The sequence below is a fragment of the Geospiza fortis genome, unplaced genomic scaffold, assembly GCF_000277835.1.
Source record: "Geospiza fortis unplaced genomic scaffold, GeoFor_1.0 scaffold41, whole genome shotgun sequence".
Classification (NCBI taxonomy): Eukaryota; Metazoa; Chordata; class Aves; order Passeriformes; family Thraupidae; genus Geospiza; species Geospiza fortis.
Window position 1 is genome coordinate 22,174,222 of NW_005054299.1, and position 13,073 is coordinate 22,187,294.

Here is a 13,073-nt window from a genome sequence, read left to right on the forward strand (position 1 = left end):
TTTCCTGTTATGATGTAGCAGCTCTATTCCCTGCAGTTCATGCATAAAATACTGTGATGCCCAAGCCTGGAAGGTTGGGAATGTAACAAAGAGACCATAACTGCAGTTGGACTGTGATCCTGCTGCCACAAGAAGTCAATAAGTGGGTTTTTTCCCTCCCGGGATTCCAGCATCAGCAGAATCTACCTCCAATCCCACAGCTGTGGGAACACCTCACCTCATCACTGCTATTGCTTCCCCACAGATCAAGGTCACGCCCTGCTTCCCCTGGGGTAGTTGCAACAAACTGATGCAATGCTTCACTGGGAGCAACTCAGGAAAAAACTGCAAACCAACCAAACAATGAAAAAGACTAAAGGAAGTCGGAGGCCATAAAAATCCAGTGCAGCAATCGAATGTTATTCAGTTGGCTTCAGATCCAATCCACCATACATCTCATGTGGTGACTTATTTGCTTTAAACTTAGACATCACACTCAGCATGGCCTTTTGGCCCTCCAGAAGGGAGGCACCCACAGCCGTGTTTTTCATGGTGCTACGGACCCTGGAAATTGTTCTGTCATGAAATGAAAGGAGGACAGGAGAAGGTTTTTGCTGTATGGAGCCTGACCTGCTTTCCACTGTGTGCTGTTGTGTCAGAGCAGCAGCTGCAGAGGAACGTGGTGGTGGAGGCCAAGGTGCACATATGGGACATGGCACATGGGTATGCCGCAGTCGCTGAAGATGCAGACCTGTTTTGAAACTGGGGTTACTGTTTGCAGAGGGGAGGATGCTAGTTCATTCTTTGGTCGTCTTCTTTTGCGTGGTCCACAGTGACATCTAATGGCCCGGCGCCAGACTGCACCACGTTTGGGGAGGGCTGAGTGGAGAAAAAGCTGGGATTGCCAAGCATTCATTATTTGACAGGGCAAGGTAAATTCTGTCGGGGTAAAAATCCATATATACTGTATTAAACTAACACTATTTGCAGCTATACTATGATATATATTACCCGAATAAAGATGGGAAATAGTCTAAAGGTAGCATTTAGCTGCTTCTTAAAATGTAAAGTATTTCACATACTATGTTAGGTTAATGAACTATCAGTAAGTCTAAACAGTATTAAAGGAAGAAATCAGGACAACATTCCAGAAAGGAGTCAATCCCAAACATTCTATTTTGAGTTTGATGTGATGCACCACTTTCATATATATCTCCCTCTATTAAAAAACTACAAGAGTCAATGAAATTGCTTTGCAAGAAGTACCATAGTCTAATAAAATATGCTCCATGAAATATTTTCAACCACTTGTGTGTTGTGACATCATTTTTTGAACTGTGCAAATTTTAGATCAGAAATCTGTCCAGTTCCTTTTAGGTACCAATAAAGGCACCATTAATTAATGTTGCAAAAAAATACTTTACGTGTTGTGTTCAAGTGTAAGAGACCAACGTAAAAAATATGTCATCCCAAATAATATAAAACAGTATCAAGAAAGCCTTTGACATTATTAAAGACAACTTTTTAGGAAAACAGCTGTTTCCCTGTTTACCTTAAATTGATGGTGCTTTTTTTGCAGTAGTGGACCTTGAATGATATTCCATTTAAATTAGTTTCAGAATTGCCGAATTAAAAAGAAAAATCTAACTGCATTTTATCTTTATACTTGTGTGTGTGTGTGAGTTGGTGTATAAAATGCAGTAAGGAGGTTGTGCATAGTACACTTAAAGAGTGTCAGTATTAGCACACACACAGTTTTTAGGCAGGTTTTTCATCTCTAGTATCAATTGACAAAGCAAAACTGCTTACTTCAACTTAGATGTATGAATGACTATTAGTTCTGACTTTAACACTGAGCAGTGTATGGTGAACTTAGGGAGAAAGTGGCTTTCCTCCTGCAATTCTTTAGACTTGCAAATACATAAGTATAATTTAGCAAGAAAAAAGGAATTAATTTTTATCTTTAAAGGAGGTTTCTAAAAGACATATATACCTTTTTTTTTTCAAAGGATTATTTTCTTTGCAGGTTTTATACTAGGAAATAGAGTTTCTAGTTAGTTTTTTTGCCTAAAAGTCTTTATAGGGTGATAATATATTATCATTATGATTATAGGGGAAAATAGTTTGGGACTTATGATAGGGGAGAAACAGTACTAGAAAAATCCTTTTTGCACAACACTGAACTCAGTTGCAAAACTTATTGCTACAGGATTCTGTGGAAACTAAAGTTCACATAGCCAGACAGAAGAAGATCTGGAAAAACCACGAAGGATTGGTCCACTGGTGACTGCTAAATATAGTTGGAGTACATCCATCAGGTCAAGACCTCAGGACCTCACAGTTGCTGATTGTTAAAGAATGGGTGTATAAATGGGAGAAAGGAATACTCTGACTGTGCCATTACATAAGTTATTTCCCTTACCATCCAGTATTAGTTACTGTCAGAAATTTATTTCTCTAGCTGCACTTTTGCTCTCTCCCCTATGACTGTGCTAATGGCTGATTTTTCTTACATGAAGGCCCAGTAATCGCTTTCCTTTTTTTTTCTTTTTTCCCTTGAAGTATCGAGTGTGTAACTCAGACTGGGAAAGCATTTCCTTGTCTTAATGAAAGTATGAATGGGCTGTAATTTTAAAAGTTAAATGAGTTACTGTTGTGATCATGTCACCGTAACCTAATATCCAGTATCACAGATAGTTATTAAATTGGCAAATATGGAAAAGTAATGTTTTGGGTACCCTCAAGCTTCCTTTTACTGCTTATTGATTGCTCTCCAAAGAAGCTTTCAGCTGAACATCTCCAGCCTTCAGGCCTTTCTCTCACAAAGAGTTTGGTATCCAGCTGGTGGAGGCAAAATTTTTAGACCCTAGCCCTTTCTTCGTCTCTGAAGAAGGTGTTTAATTTTATATAGTTTCACATCCAGGAAGTAGCCTGGGAATTCACAAACTACTCTTTAGGCTCTTTTTGTGGAAAGACAAAGAATATTATCTTGCCATTGTGCTGGTTTCTTAAAAGAGCCCTCTCCATCTCAGAGGAAAAAACTACATTTGGGGATAAAAGTCATCATAAACAAGAGACACTTTTTTGAACCTGGGGTAGTTAAGTATTGCAGCATTTTAAAACCAAAAGGAGGTGACTTGTTAAAGGGTTGGAGATCGTTTAGAGAAATTCTGAATAAGATGTTGGAGGTCAGTCTGACTGTGATTACAGGAGGGAGAAAAAAAGGAAAAGGAAAAGAGTGAGTTAGGACTCTGAGACACTATTACTTCTCAGGAATAAGACAATACAATTATAATTACAAATATAATTGATCTTTCTATGAAAACATCTAGTTGGTGCTCTGTGCAATTAAAAAAAAAAAGATGTGAGTTGACTGATGAGATCTGTAGATGGCGCAAAGACATCAGATAACTTCCCATTGCTTCAAGTCTGGTTTAGGGATCAAATTCCAGAAGATTTTAGGGTGGCATGCCAAGAAGAAAAGGATCCTAGTGTGGGATAGGAAATTAAAGAAATGCAGTCTATATGGGTGCCATTTATAGCAGCTTTTAAGCAAATTGTATGCAAATGCTATCTATTAAATTTCTTTGGTTACAGTGTTTTACAAACAAACATTATAACCCCACCTACACCTTAGTAGCTTTTACCACTGTGTTTATTTGTAGCTGTTGTATCCTTCAGGTTTGAATTTTCCCCCTCTGCCTTGAGAAGAAACAAAGCCTTGGGAGCTTTCCAAGATAATTAATACATTGCTATGTAGTGCTTCATGTAGTGCTTCCCCACACCCGAGTTATAGGAAAGACATGTTTAATTCCTTTCTTTCTGATCTCCTCTAAATCCTTATTCTATATTTTCTCTGTGTATATTCCATATTCTCCTCTGTACCTTGGATGTCCTAGTTATTATTCTGTTCGGGGCAGACTAGTCTGTTTCTGTCTCTCCCCAACAAAATTTTAATCCTGGAGCTGAGAAACTTCACCTAAAAATAATTAGGTGTGTTTTGGTGGAGAAAGTGAATCCCCATGAGAAGTAATGGTGACCAAGCGCTTCCTGACAAAGCCACCTCTGACAAACTTTAGAACAATGTGGTATTCCCCTCCTTCTTGGGGACATGGGAGTCAGCACTCCAGCCCTGCTCCAGCCCCTGTCTCTAGGTTGTGGGCTTGGGGGTAAGCAGAAGTCACACAGGCTCTACTCATTGTCTCAAGTGCATGGAGCTGGTGAGTTTGCCAGTTATTTTTGGCATATCTATAGCTCTCCACACAGAGTACAGCCTTACACATAAGTCAGTCTGAAGTACTCACCAGACTCCCCAAATGATCTCTCACCATTGTGTGACTAGAAGAGGAAAACAGCTCAAATGAAGGGAATGAAAAATTTTCTGCTCTGGATCAAAACACTCTCCACAAATTGATCCTAGGACTTCTTCATACTCTGAAATCACTTATCATCCTCTACTCTAACGAGTTGGCAATGGCTGCTTATGTTACTGTTCTGAGGTAGGAGACTTCCAGCGAGCTGCAGGGGAGTAGTTGCACTATGTCAAGGGCTTTTCTGGAGTGCAGGAAGGAAGAAAGGAGAGGGCAGATATGGTCATGGTGACTGGAGGAAATCAGGAACAAAGCTAGGAAGGAAATCAGGAGGGCAGCTTTGTTGGACAAGGTGGAGAGAAAAAAACTTTGGCAAGTCACCTACTATGGAAAGCTAAGGGTAGACACTGCTCAGGGATAGATGGAAGTGCTTCCAGAAAAGGCACTTGCAGAGATTTTGGAGTGTTTAAAATTGAGCCAAGGTGGGGATCAGATGTGAGTATGGCTGAAAGACCTGTAAAGACAGGTTCCTTACAGAGGAAGGAGCCATCTTGGCAGTTAATAGCAGTTATGGAAGGATGATTAGATGTGCTAGGGATGTTGCTTGCATGCTGAACAGTGGGTGCATTTTAAGGTGGTGGCATCTTTAAAAGAGACAACCAAAAAGAGACCAGATATTGTAAGGACTTTGTCTGTGCATCAGGAACTAGCTGGGAGTGAGAAAATGAGCTTTAAGGATAGAGAATACCCAGGACTAAATGATAGGGGAGAAACAGTGCAAGATGCAGACAGACATGGGATGGAGGGGGGCTTGAAGAAGAAGGTATCTGCCCAGTGCATTGACAGAGGAGCTGGGTAACTGTCAGAAGCAATCAGAGATCATTTTTGAAACAAATTTTATTTGAAAACCAGCAAATTTTCCAGTGGAAACATTTTATAATAATGTGTTTGTTTCAACAAGCTGCTGGTAAAATGCAGGTCTTTACTTTCTAGCCCACCTGGAAGAGAACTAAAGCTTCCAGAATTTATGGCTGTTGGACAGCTGTGCTGTCTAGCAACCAACTAGTTATAACCTAAGCTACTGCATCCACCTGATAGTGTGGTGCTGTGCAGAGACAAGACTGTAGCCAAAATCATTAGTGCAGGATCATATCTGAGGCAATAAATTTTTGGTTTTCCTGCTTATACAGCTGGTCAGCTGCTCCCTGTATAGTGCACCCTGTTCCATTAAGAAAGATAGATGTCTTGCACAGCATTTGCTGACAGCTGCTTGCATGGCCACGTGCAAACAGTACAAGGATAGGAGTTGTGTAATTGCCAGCACTTCTGATATAGGGGTCAAAATCACATTAATTTGTTGCAACTCATCAAAACTATGCACAATTTATTAATGTTATCTTAAATAAACATGTAAGTTTTACTTAATTGCTGAGAAACAAATAACTCAGGTGCCCCTTTATATCACAGCTTGCACAAGTTTACACAAAAAATGGCCAACCATAAGTTCATTGATTTGTAGACAAGGTAATAACTGCCCCTGTTAATCTGTCCCCAGAGAATTTGATGTTATCCTTCCAGGGAGTTTTGTCCCCTGTTGTGATAAGCAGCCAGAAATTTTTAAAGCTCTTTAAACTTTTGAAGTCAGGAATGGTGATAAGTTATTAGCAGAATATGCTAAATCTGGTGAATAATTTTTCTCAGCCTCAAATGAAAGTACTATGAAGTGAACAGCAAGTATTTGAAATGCAATTGAATGGAAAGGAGTGGAATAAGAAAGGAAATTTTAACAAATTTTTAATCTACTACTATATGAATATTAATAAGTAAGTACATTGAAATTGTGTATGAGTTTGGATAATATATTTTCTTTAATACATGATTAAGGTAGCACCAATTAGAAAATAGGTAATAAAAAGTTAATGTACCCAAAACAGACTTGGACTGACCTCTCTGTCATGTGCCAGGGCCATATCAGGAAGATTTTTCTCTGGCTGCTGGACCTGTTTATCTTTCCTTTGTATCAGTTTTTTGGGCAGGGGGAGCTGGGACAGTGATGGACAGGTTAACATTGCTGTGGACTGTGAATGGAAGACGCTGAGATGTTGTCTTGCTTTAAAAGACGGATGTCTGCAAGGAAGGCAGGAATCTTCCTGGTAAGTGACCCTTCCCTCCAAAGGGAACTTATGCAGCTTCCAGGCAAAAATATGAGAGAAGTAATAACAGTTCTTTACTGGAAAAAAATAATATATATACGCAACAGGACAGAACCACCACTAACAAAACAATACCAGAAATTCCCCGCCTGCTCAGCAGTTTCCCCCAAGGCTGCAGGGGCTCTCCGATGTGAGCCTGCGCCTCCTCCAGCGGCGGTGGGGGCCCGGCCAAAGGCGAGGACAGGAGATTTCTGCTTTTTGTAAAACTCACAGGTAGCGGCTGGTCTTGGTACCACCCCTGGCAGCAAGTCACGACACGGCCGTATCCGGGAGCAGAGGCAGCCCTCCGCAGCAGCGGGCAGAAGCGCTGGGAGCGGGCAGAGCCGGGCAGGCAGCTAGAGCGCAGCGATGCGCTGGGAGCAGGCACATGCCTGCCGCAACACACGCGAGCGCTCCCTTCCATCACCGAACGGAAAAAGACAGGACGCCGGCCCCCACTCCCCTGTCAAGTTAGCTCCAACCCCTCTCATGGCATTGTGCTGCAATTCCCGAAAAAAACCCCAGCAGGAGAGCCCATCCCCCTCGACACAAGACTCCCAAACCCCGAAACTACTTTGGGATGGCAGACCTATTGTCCACCTGTGGCATTCATATTTTCTGAAAAATCCCTTTGCCCAGGATTTTCTTCTGGGAAGTTGAGAAGCCTCAGAGAAAAAGGAAAACAAATTTTTATCTCATTTGCTTCTCCTGTGTTGTGCTCACATGTGGAATGTATTTGCAGATTGTTTACCCACAGGTGATTGTTTCATTGGATTTCGGGTGTGAATGTTTTGACTCAATGGCCAATCAGTGCCAAGCTGTGTCGGGCCTCTGGAAAGAGTCACCAGTTTTCATTATGATATTTTTAGCCTTCTGTAAGTATCCTTTCTGTATTCTTTAGTCTAGTTTAGTATAGTGTTCTTTAATATAATATTGTATCATAAAATAATAAATTAGCCTTCTGAAAACATGGAGTCAGATTCATCATTCCTTCCTTCATCGGGGCACCGCACAAATACAATAGCCACCTTCCTTTGCATCTATTCACTTGGAAAACTACTCCTTCCCCCCTTTACAGCTTCTCTGCTGACAATGGGAAGAAATTCATGTGAGAAACCTGACCCACAACAGATGTCACCACTGTTCTTGAGACAGTTATTTCCACGTGGTTTGTGTGAGATACTCACTGATATTTTATTATGAATTAGTGATTAGGGGTGAATAAGTTTAGCTGCCAAATGTAGGTTCAAATAAGAAATATGGAAGTGTCTTCAGCATGTATATAAAATCCAATAAAGGATTTTACTTCCAGTTGTAATTGCTTTTTTCCCCATTGGAATGGCATGGTTTTGTTTTAAATACAGCTTGCACTTAGTTTTTCTGAAACAGAAGAAAATGTAAATAATTTGGCTGCTTGCAACCAATAGTTGCTATACTTAAAAAAAATGGGATGTAGATGGAATTACTTGCATTTTAATTACAACATCCATTCTCGAGAAATCAGCAATTGCTGCCTCCCAAGCACTGGTACAGAACAGCTGAATAAGGGAGGAGAGTAAGTCAAGTCCAATGTAGTGAAGTCCAGAAAGACATCTTGAAAACTGCACATTGGAGAAATAAAACAAGGAAAAGGCAACTACTGCTGGCAATTCAGTTCAAAGTGAGTTGTCTTAACAAAGGAAAATGGCTAAAGTTTCACATTTTGTACAAGTGATCAGACCAGATACTTAAATCGTTCCTTTTGGACTTAAAAAGAAATCTGTATTTTGAGCACTGATGGAAGTAGATTGATTGTGGAAATGCTTTCTGCAGAAGATGGGTAGGTAACAGAGAGTCTTCATACAATAAATAGACTGCTAGGGAACAAGGAAGAATAAGTCTGCCTATGGCAGTGGAAGGTTTGGGACAAAACTGAAGCCAGGACAATACTAAATGCAGTCAGGGAGAAGATTTTCATGAATGACAGAGTTATCCAGCTTATCTACTCATAAATATGGACCCACACACTACTGAATTTAGTATTGTGGACTTAAAATATAAAATACACTGATATTAAATAAAATTGAAAAATTAAGAAATGAAGCCAAAAAAAAAAAAAAAAAAGAAATTTAATGGAATGAAATTAGGTGCAGTGAAATTAGCCAGAACTTCATCAAATGATAGTCACTGAAATCTCAAGGTTTCATTTCCTTTCATGGAAATTAAGAATTTTCCATAAAAAGAAATGCAATGAAAAATCAAGGAATGGAGTGAAATGAAAAGACATGAAAGGAAATACAAGGAAATGAAATTGAAAAGAAAATTCTTAGGACAAGTTAAATTCTTGAAAGGGAATGGAATGAAATGAAGTGCAGTGAAATTACCCAAAACTTCAAGAAATGATACTCAAAGAAATAGTGAAATTTCATTTCCTTTCCTAAAATGAAGAATTCCATTTCATGAAAGGAAATAAAATCTTGAAAACAGTGAACAAAGTGAAACAAAGATATTGGGAAGGACATATGAGGAAATCAAATGCAAGTGGAAAAAAAAAGGAAAATTTGGAACAGGAGTGCATACATAGACATAGATTGGGATGAAATAAGGTGCAGTGAAAATGATGGAAACTTGCAGAAAACCCCTTTTTCCACTTCCAATTTAGATTATACCAGAAAATTAGAAAAAAGCAAGGCAGCCATTCATTTAATTATTGGAAGAAAGAGGAGACCGAAGTTTCCCTGGATGTCCATTTTCTTCTGTGTATTTTCTTCTGTGCTTTCTCTGTTGGAGGAAAGCCTTCGTTTTTTTTCCTAAAGAGGTTGGGGTAAAATGGGATAAGCTTTGAAAGTTGCTGAAAGACAGGTGAGAAAGTTTGTGAGAACTGTGCTGGCACTTTGTCATTTCCATTGTAGCAAACAAATACCGAGAGCTCCACACTTCTGAGCCGAAGTCTGGTTAATATCTTTGAGCATCTGTTTGCACAGTTATAAGAGCAGAGGATATCAAATAAGATTCAAACTACTGGAAAATGTTTTGGAAAATCTAACTGAATTTCCCATAACTCTGTTAAGCATATTTTTGACATCAGGCTTGCCCAAAGACCAAGAAAAAATAGCTTCAATGTCAGTAACTTGCAGTATATCACCTATTTCTTTTCATAACCAGATTCTGGGATTAAAAAAAAAAAAAAAATTCAGATTGTAGTAACAGGGAAGGGTGTTCAAATCATTGTTGAAAACAGTAAATCCTGTTTTTTGGAAAAAATGGCAGGAAAAGCCACAGAGAATGAGAATATTCTTCTTTCTGCAAAGAGAAATTAGCACAGATAGAACTGCCCACACATGCCAGTAAAATGTCCCTTTGAACTGTGATGTAAAGTGTGATGATATTACTGAAATTGAAGTTTTTGGATGGTACGTATTAGTAGATTAATTTTGAGAAGACTGGTAGTAGTCTTGTTATCATGGCCTTCTTCATATATCATATATAGATAAAGAACATTTGTCAGGAGAAGGTTATGTATTGGATTACCATTTAAACTGGAATAAACCTATGGCCTCAGGGCAAAAGTTATTAATAATTAGGAAAACAAAGAAGATAAAATCATTTATTTCCTTAATGTTGAAACAGTTATGTTTTTCATATGTATTTTGTCCTTTTGTCTTTGTTTTTTCTCAATATCACCTTCAGAGCAATAATGGGCTCAAACAAAATAATTCGACTAGTCTGGTTTCTGGTAAATGCAGTAAGTGAAAAGAATCTAAGCCTAATTTTATCAGCAGTGTCTCATAAAATTATTAAATTCCCATAAAAATAAGTTCATTAGAATTTTAACTTTGGGACCAGGCAGTATTCTCGGTCCTATTCAATCTCAACTTTTTAAAATCAAAGTGTCTGAATCTTTCTAGAACCTCTCAGTCTTCAATATGAAGGACAGAAGGTAGATCTGCCCTCTCAGAATACAAGATTCATGTCATGTGTCATCTGTACTCTGATTTTTCCTTTTAGGTGTCAGCAGTACAGCAGTACTTTTCTAATGAAAAAAGTTTTGATCAGAAAGCACTCCAAAATCTCCAGAGCTCTGGAGCTATGAACTAATAGTATTTCCTCTCTATCTTTACATGTAAATTCACCAAAGCCATGTTACTAGCTTAATTCCAATTTTTTTTCTGCATTCCAGACTAGGTTGTCATAAATGAAATAGGTATACATTCAGCGTGTGTATATTCCACAATGTGTTTGCATTCTGTATTGCCTATAAACATGGAGTAATTTTGCTGTGATTCGTGGCAGTAAGATAATATGAACATCAAGGTTGAGTTCATAATATATATCAAGTATGCACTATATTTATCAAATGGTGAAGATCTGAACTAAGAACTCTCTATCCTTGGTCAGATTCCAAAGCCAGCTGGGCACAGTCCTGCTCAGCCTCATGCCGAGGTCACCAAAGATAACTGCTTTGATAATGAAGTTGGACTAAATGATCTCCTGAGCCTTCTTCAACTGCAGGCGTGTTGTTTTTCTGTGATACAATGTGGGCAAAGGTGGCTAAAATCTCCTCTATTGAATTGGCTCAAATATCTGTCATGAAAAAAGGCTGAGTCCCCTGCTGCTGCTACCCGGCTATTTCAGCAGATGAGCTGTTGAACAAAGGTCTCCCTTTTGTTGCTAAGATCCAGGTATGTGACTGGAGATGTTCCTTCTGATGGGATTACAACTCTGCCCAACATATCGGGAGCCAGGAGTCAGTCCTTCTGCTCCTTACTTGTCCCGTATCCTGTAGCGATCTGGGATTTTATGTAGGGCCCTGTGTTGAATGACAAATAACAAGGTCAAATTTCTGCTCCTTAGCCCAATTATGAACTTCAGCTTAGCTGCCTATGCAAGTAAGGCAACAGCGGGCTGGTGGTAGCTGTTGTTTCCATTCTGCTAATTTGTGTAATTTAGATAGCAAATAATGATAACATTTCCTGTAGAGGAAAATGTTAATGTTATTTTCCTCTTTAAAGCGTGGAGAATAAAATAAAACTGGATAAAACTCACGAGCTTTATACTATGCTCAGTAAAGCTTTAACTAGGGTAAGGCTTAAAATTTTTTTATCATCTTACTCTTTTGAGGATGCAGGAAAGAAAAAACTGGATAAAACTCATATGGATTATATAATGATTATTAAAGCTCTAACTAAGTCAAGGCTTCAGTCATGACTTCAGTAATTAAGTACTCATCTTAATGGCCATAAAAAGGAGGGAAGAAACTATTTTCCCAACCATTTTTTCACATACTTGAAAGTGGCAAGATCATTTTCACTCAAATTCTCATAAAAATATAGCCTCTGGCAACAAGTTAAATTCTTAGCCTGAAAGGGTTTGGAATGATTGACAGAATTGACATGATCCATTCTTCATAAAATAATATGAAACAGTACTCACAGGCCCTATATGTACATCCACCTAGAGCGGGCTAAACCTCTCTATTTTTAATTATAACTGTCAGCTAAGCAAACAGAGCAGTGAAATAAAAGCCTGAAAACTGATCTTTTCACAAGCTGTAACCTGAGAATGAGCTTAACTGTGTACTTCAATCAAACATTGCATAATAGAGCACATTGAAGCTTAAGCAATATTTTAGATTAGTTATTTTATTTATGCATTACAGGATAAATATTGATTCTGGCCAGACTCCTGTGACATGAGGCCAAGTTAAAATGAAGTCTTTAAAGAGTATGCATCATAGAACAGACCAAAGTAGCATTTAGCCACGTGTCCTAGGTACAAGTGTGGACAACAGAGTATCCAGCATTTAGTGATAATTACTCAAAATTGTTTCCTAGTCTCCTACCTGTCACCTAAAGACATCTTGAATCTAGATGTTCTTATATTTCACAGCCCTCTGGGAATTTATCTTCCATGAGACTGTTGCTGCCCTTTGAAAGCTTCTTAATTTAAGGCAGTGTCCTGCAGTAGGGTTTTGCTTAAACTGGTTATATAATTTTAGAATGTATCAAGAGCTATGACTTCTCTTAATTCTAGCATGGCAGATCTTCCCTTCATGAAGAAGGGCATGATCTTCAGGTATCATGCATAACATGCCAGCTTGAGCCTCCTGGTTTTCTTTTTAGCCTAATAAAAATGGTTGCCATAAACCAAACAGATGATTGTGTGGGTCATTCCTAGATGTTGCTTCTGTTGTTGGTTGTGTCACTACACAGTAAAGCTACAGTTTACTGTGGCTTTGCTTTTGTTTCATGGATTTCTAACATACCCCAGACCTGCCTTGCTACAAGACTTGCTTCTGGAAGCAGGAGGTGGACCCTTAGCCATAATTTTGACGTTTACATCACTGAGTGGTATCATTTAGTCACCTACAGGTAACAGCTTTTTTGATAATGTTGGGAATATTTTGTAAACACCAGTGTTTGCTTTCCGCATTAAGGCATTACTGTAATGAATAGACTGGGCAGCTACTTACCTGACTGGCATGAATGTGGAAGAGTGATCGGTAGATGTTCCTGCCCTGGACTTTGGTCTTGGCTACTTTTCCCCTCCACTCAAATCTGCTCTGAAGTGAAAAATGAAGCACTGGTCCCAGATTTCTGAGACTTTTCACGTG

The 13,073-nt window shown here is 38.9% G+C and overlaps 1 protein-coding gene across 1 annotated transcript in view; it reads right to left on the bottom strand.

The window, feature by feature from the left end:
• DACT2 (dishevelled binding antagonist of beta catenin 2) overlaps nt 1-6,905 on the bottom strand; it is a 33,837-nt gene extending 26,932 nt beyond the window's left edge. Inside the window, exon 1 of the mRNA XM_014308194.2 lies at nt 6,578-6,905. Within this exon, the coding sequence (XP_014163669.1) occupies nt 6,578-6,905 (328 nt within the window). The remainder of the gene's footprint in view (nt 1-6,577) is intronic.
• Between the last annotated feature and the right edge of the window lie 6,168 nt (nt 6,906-13,073).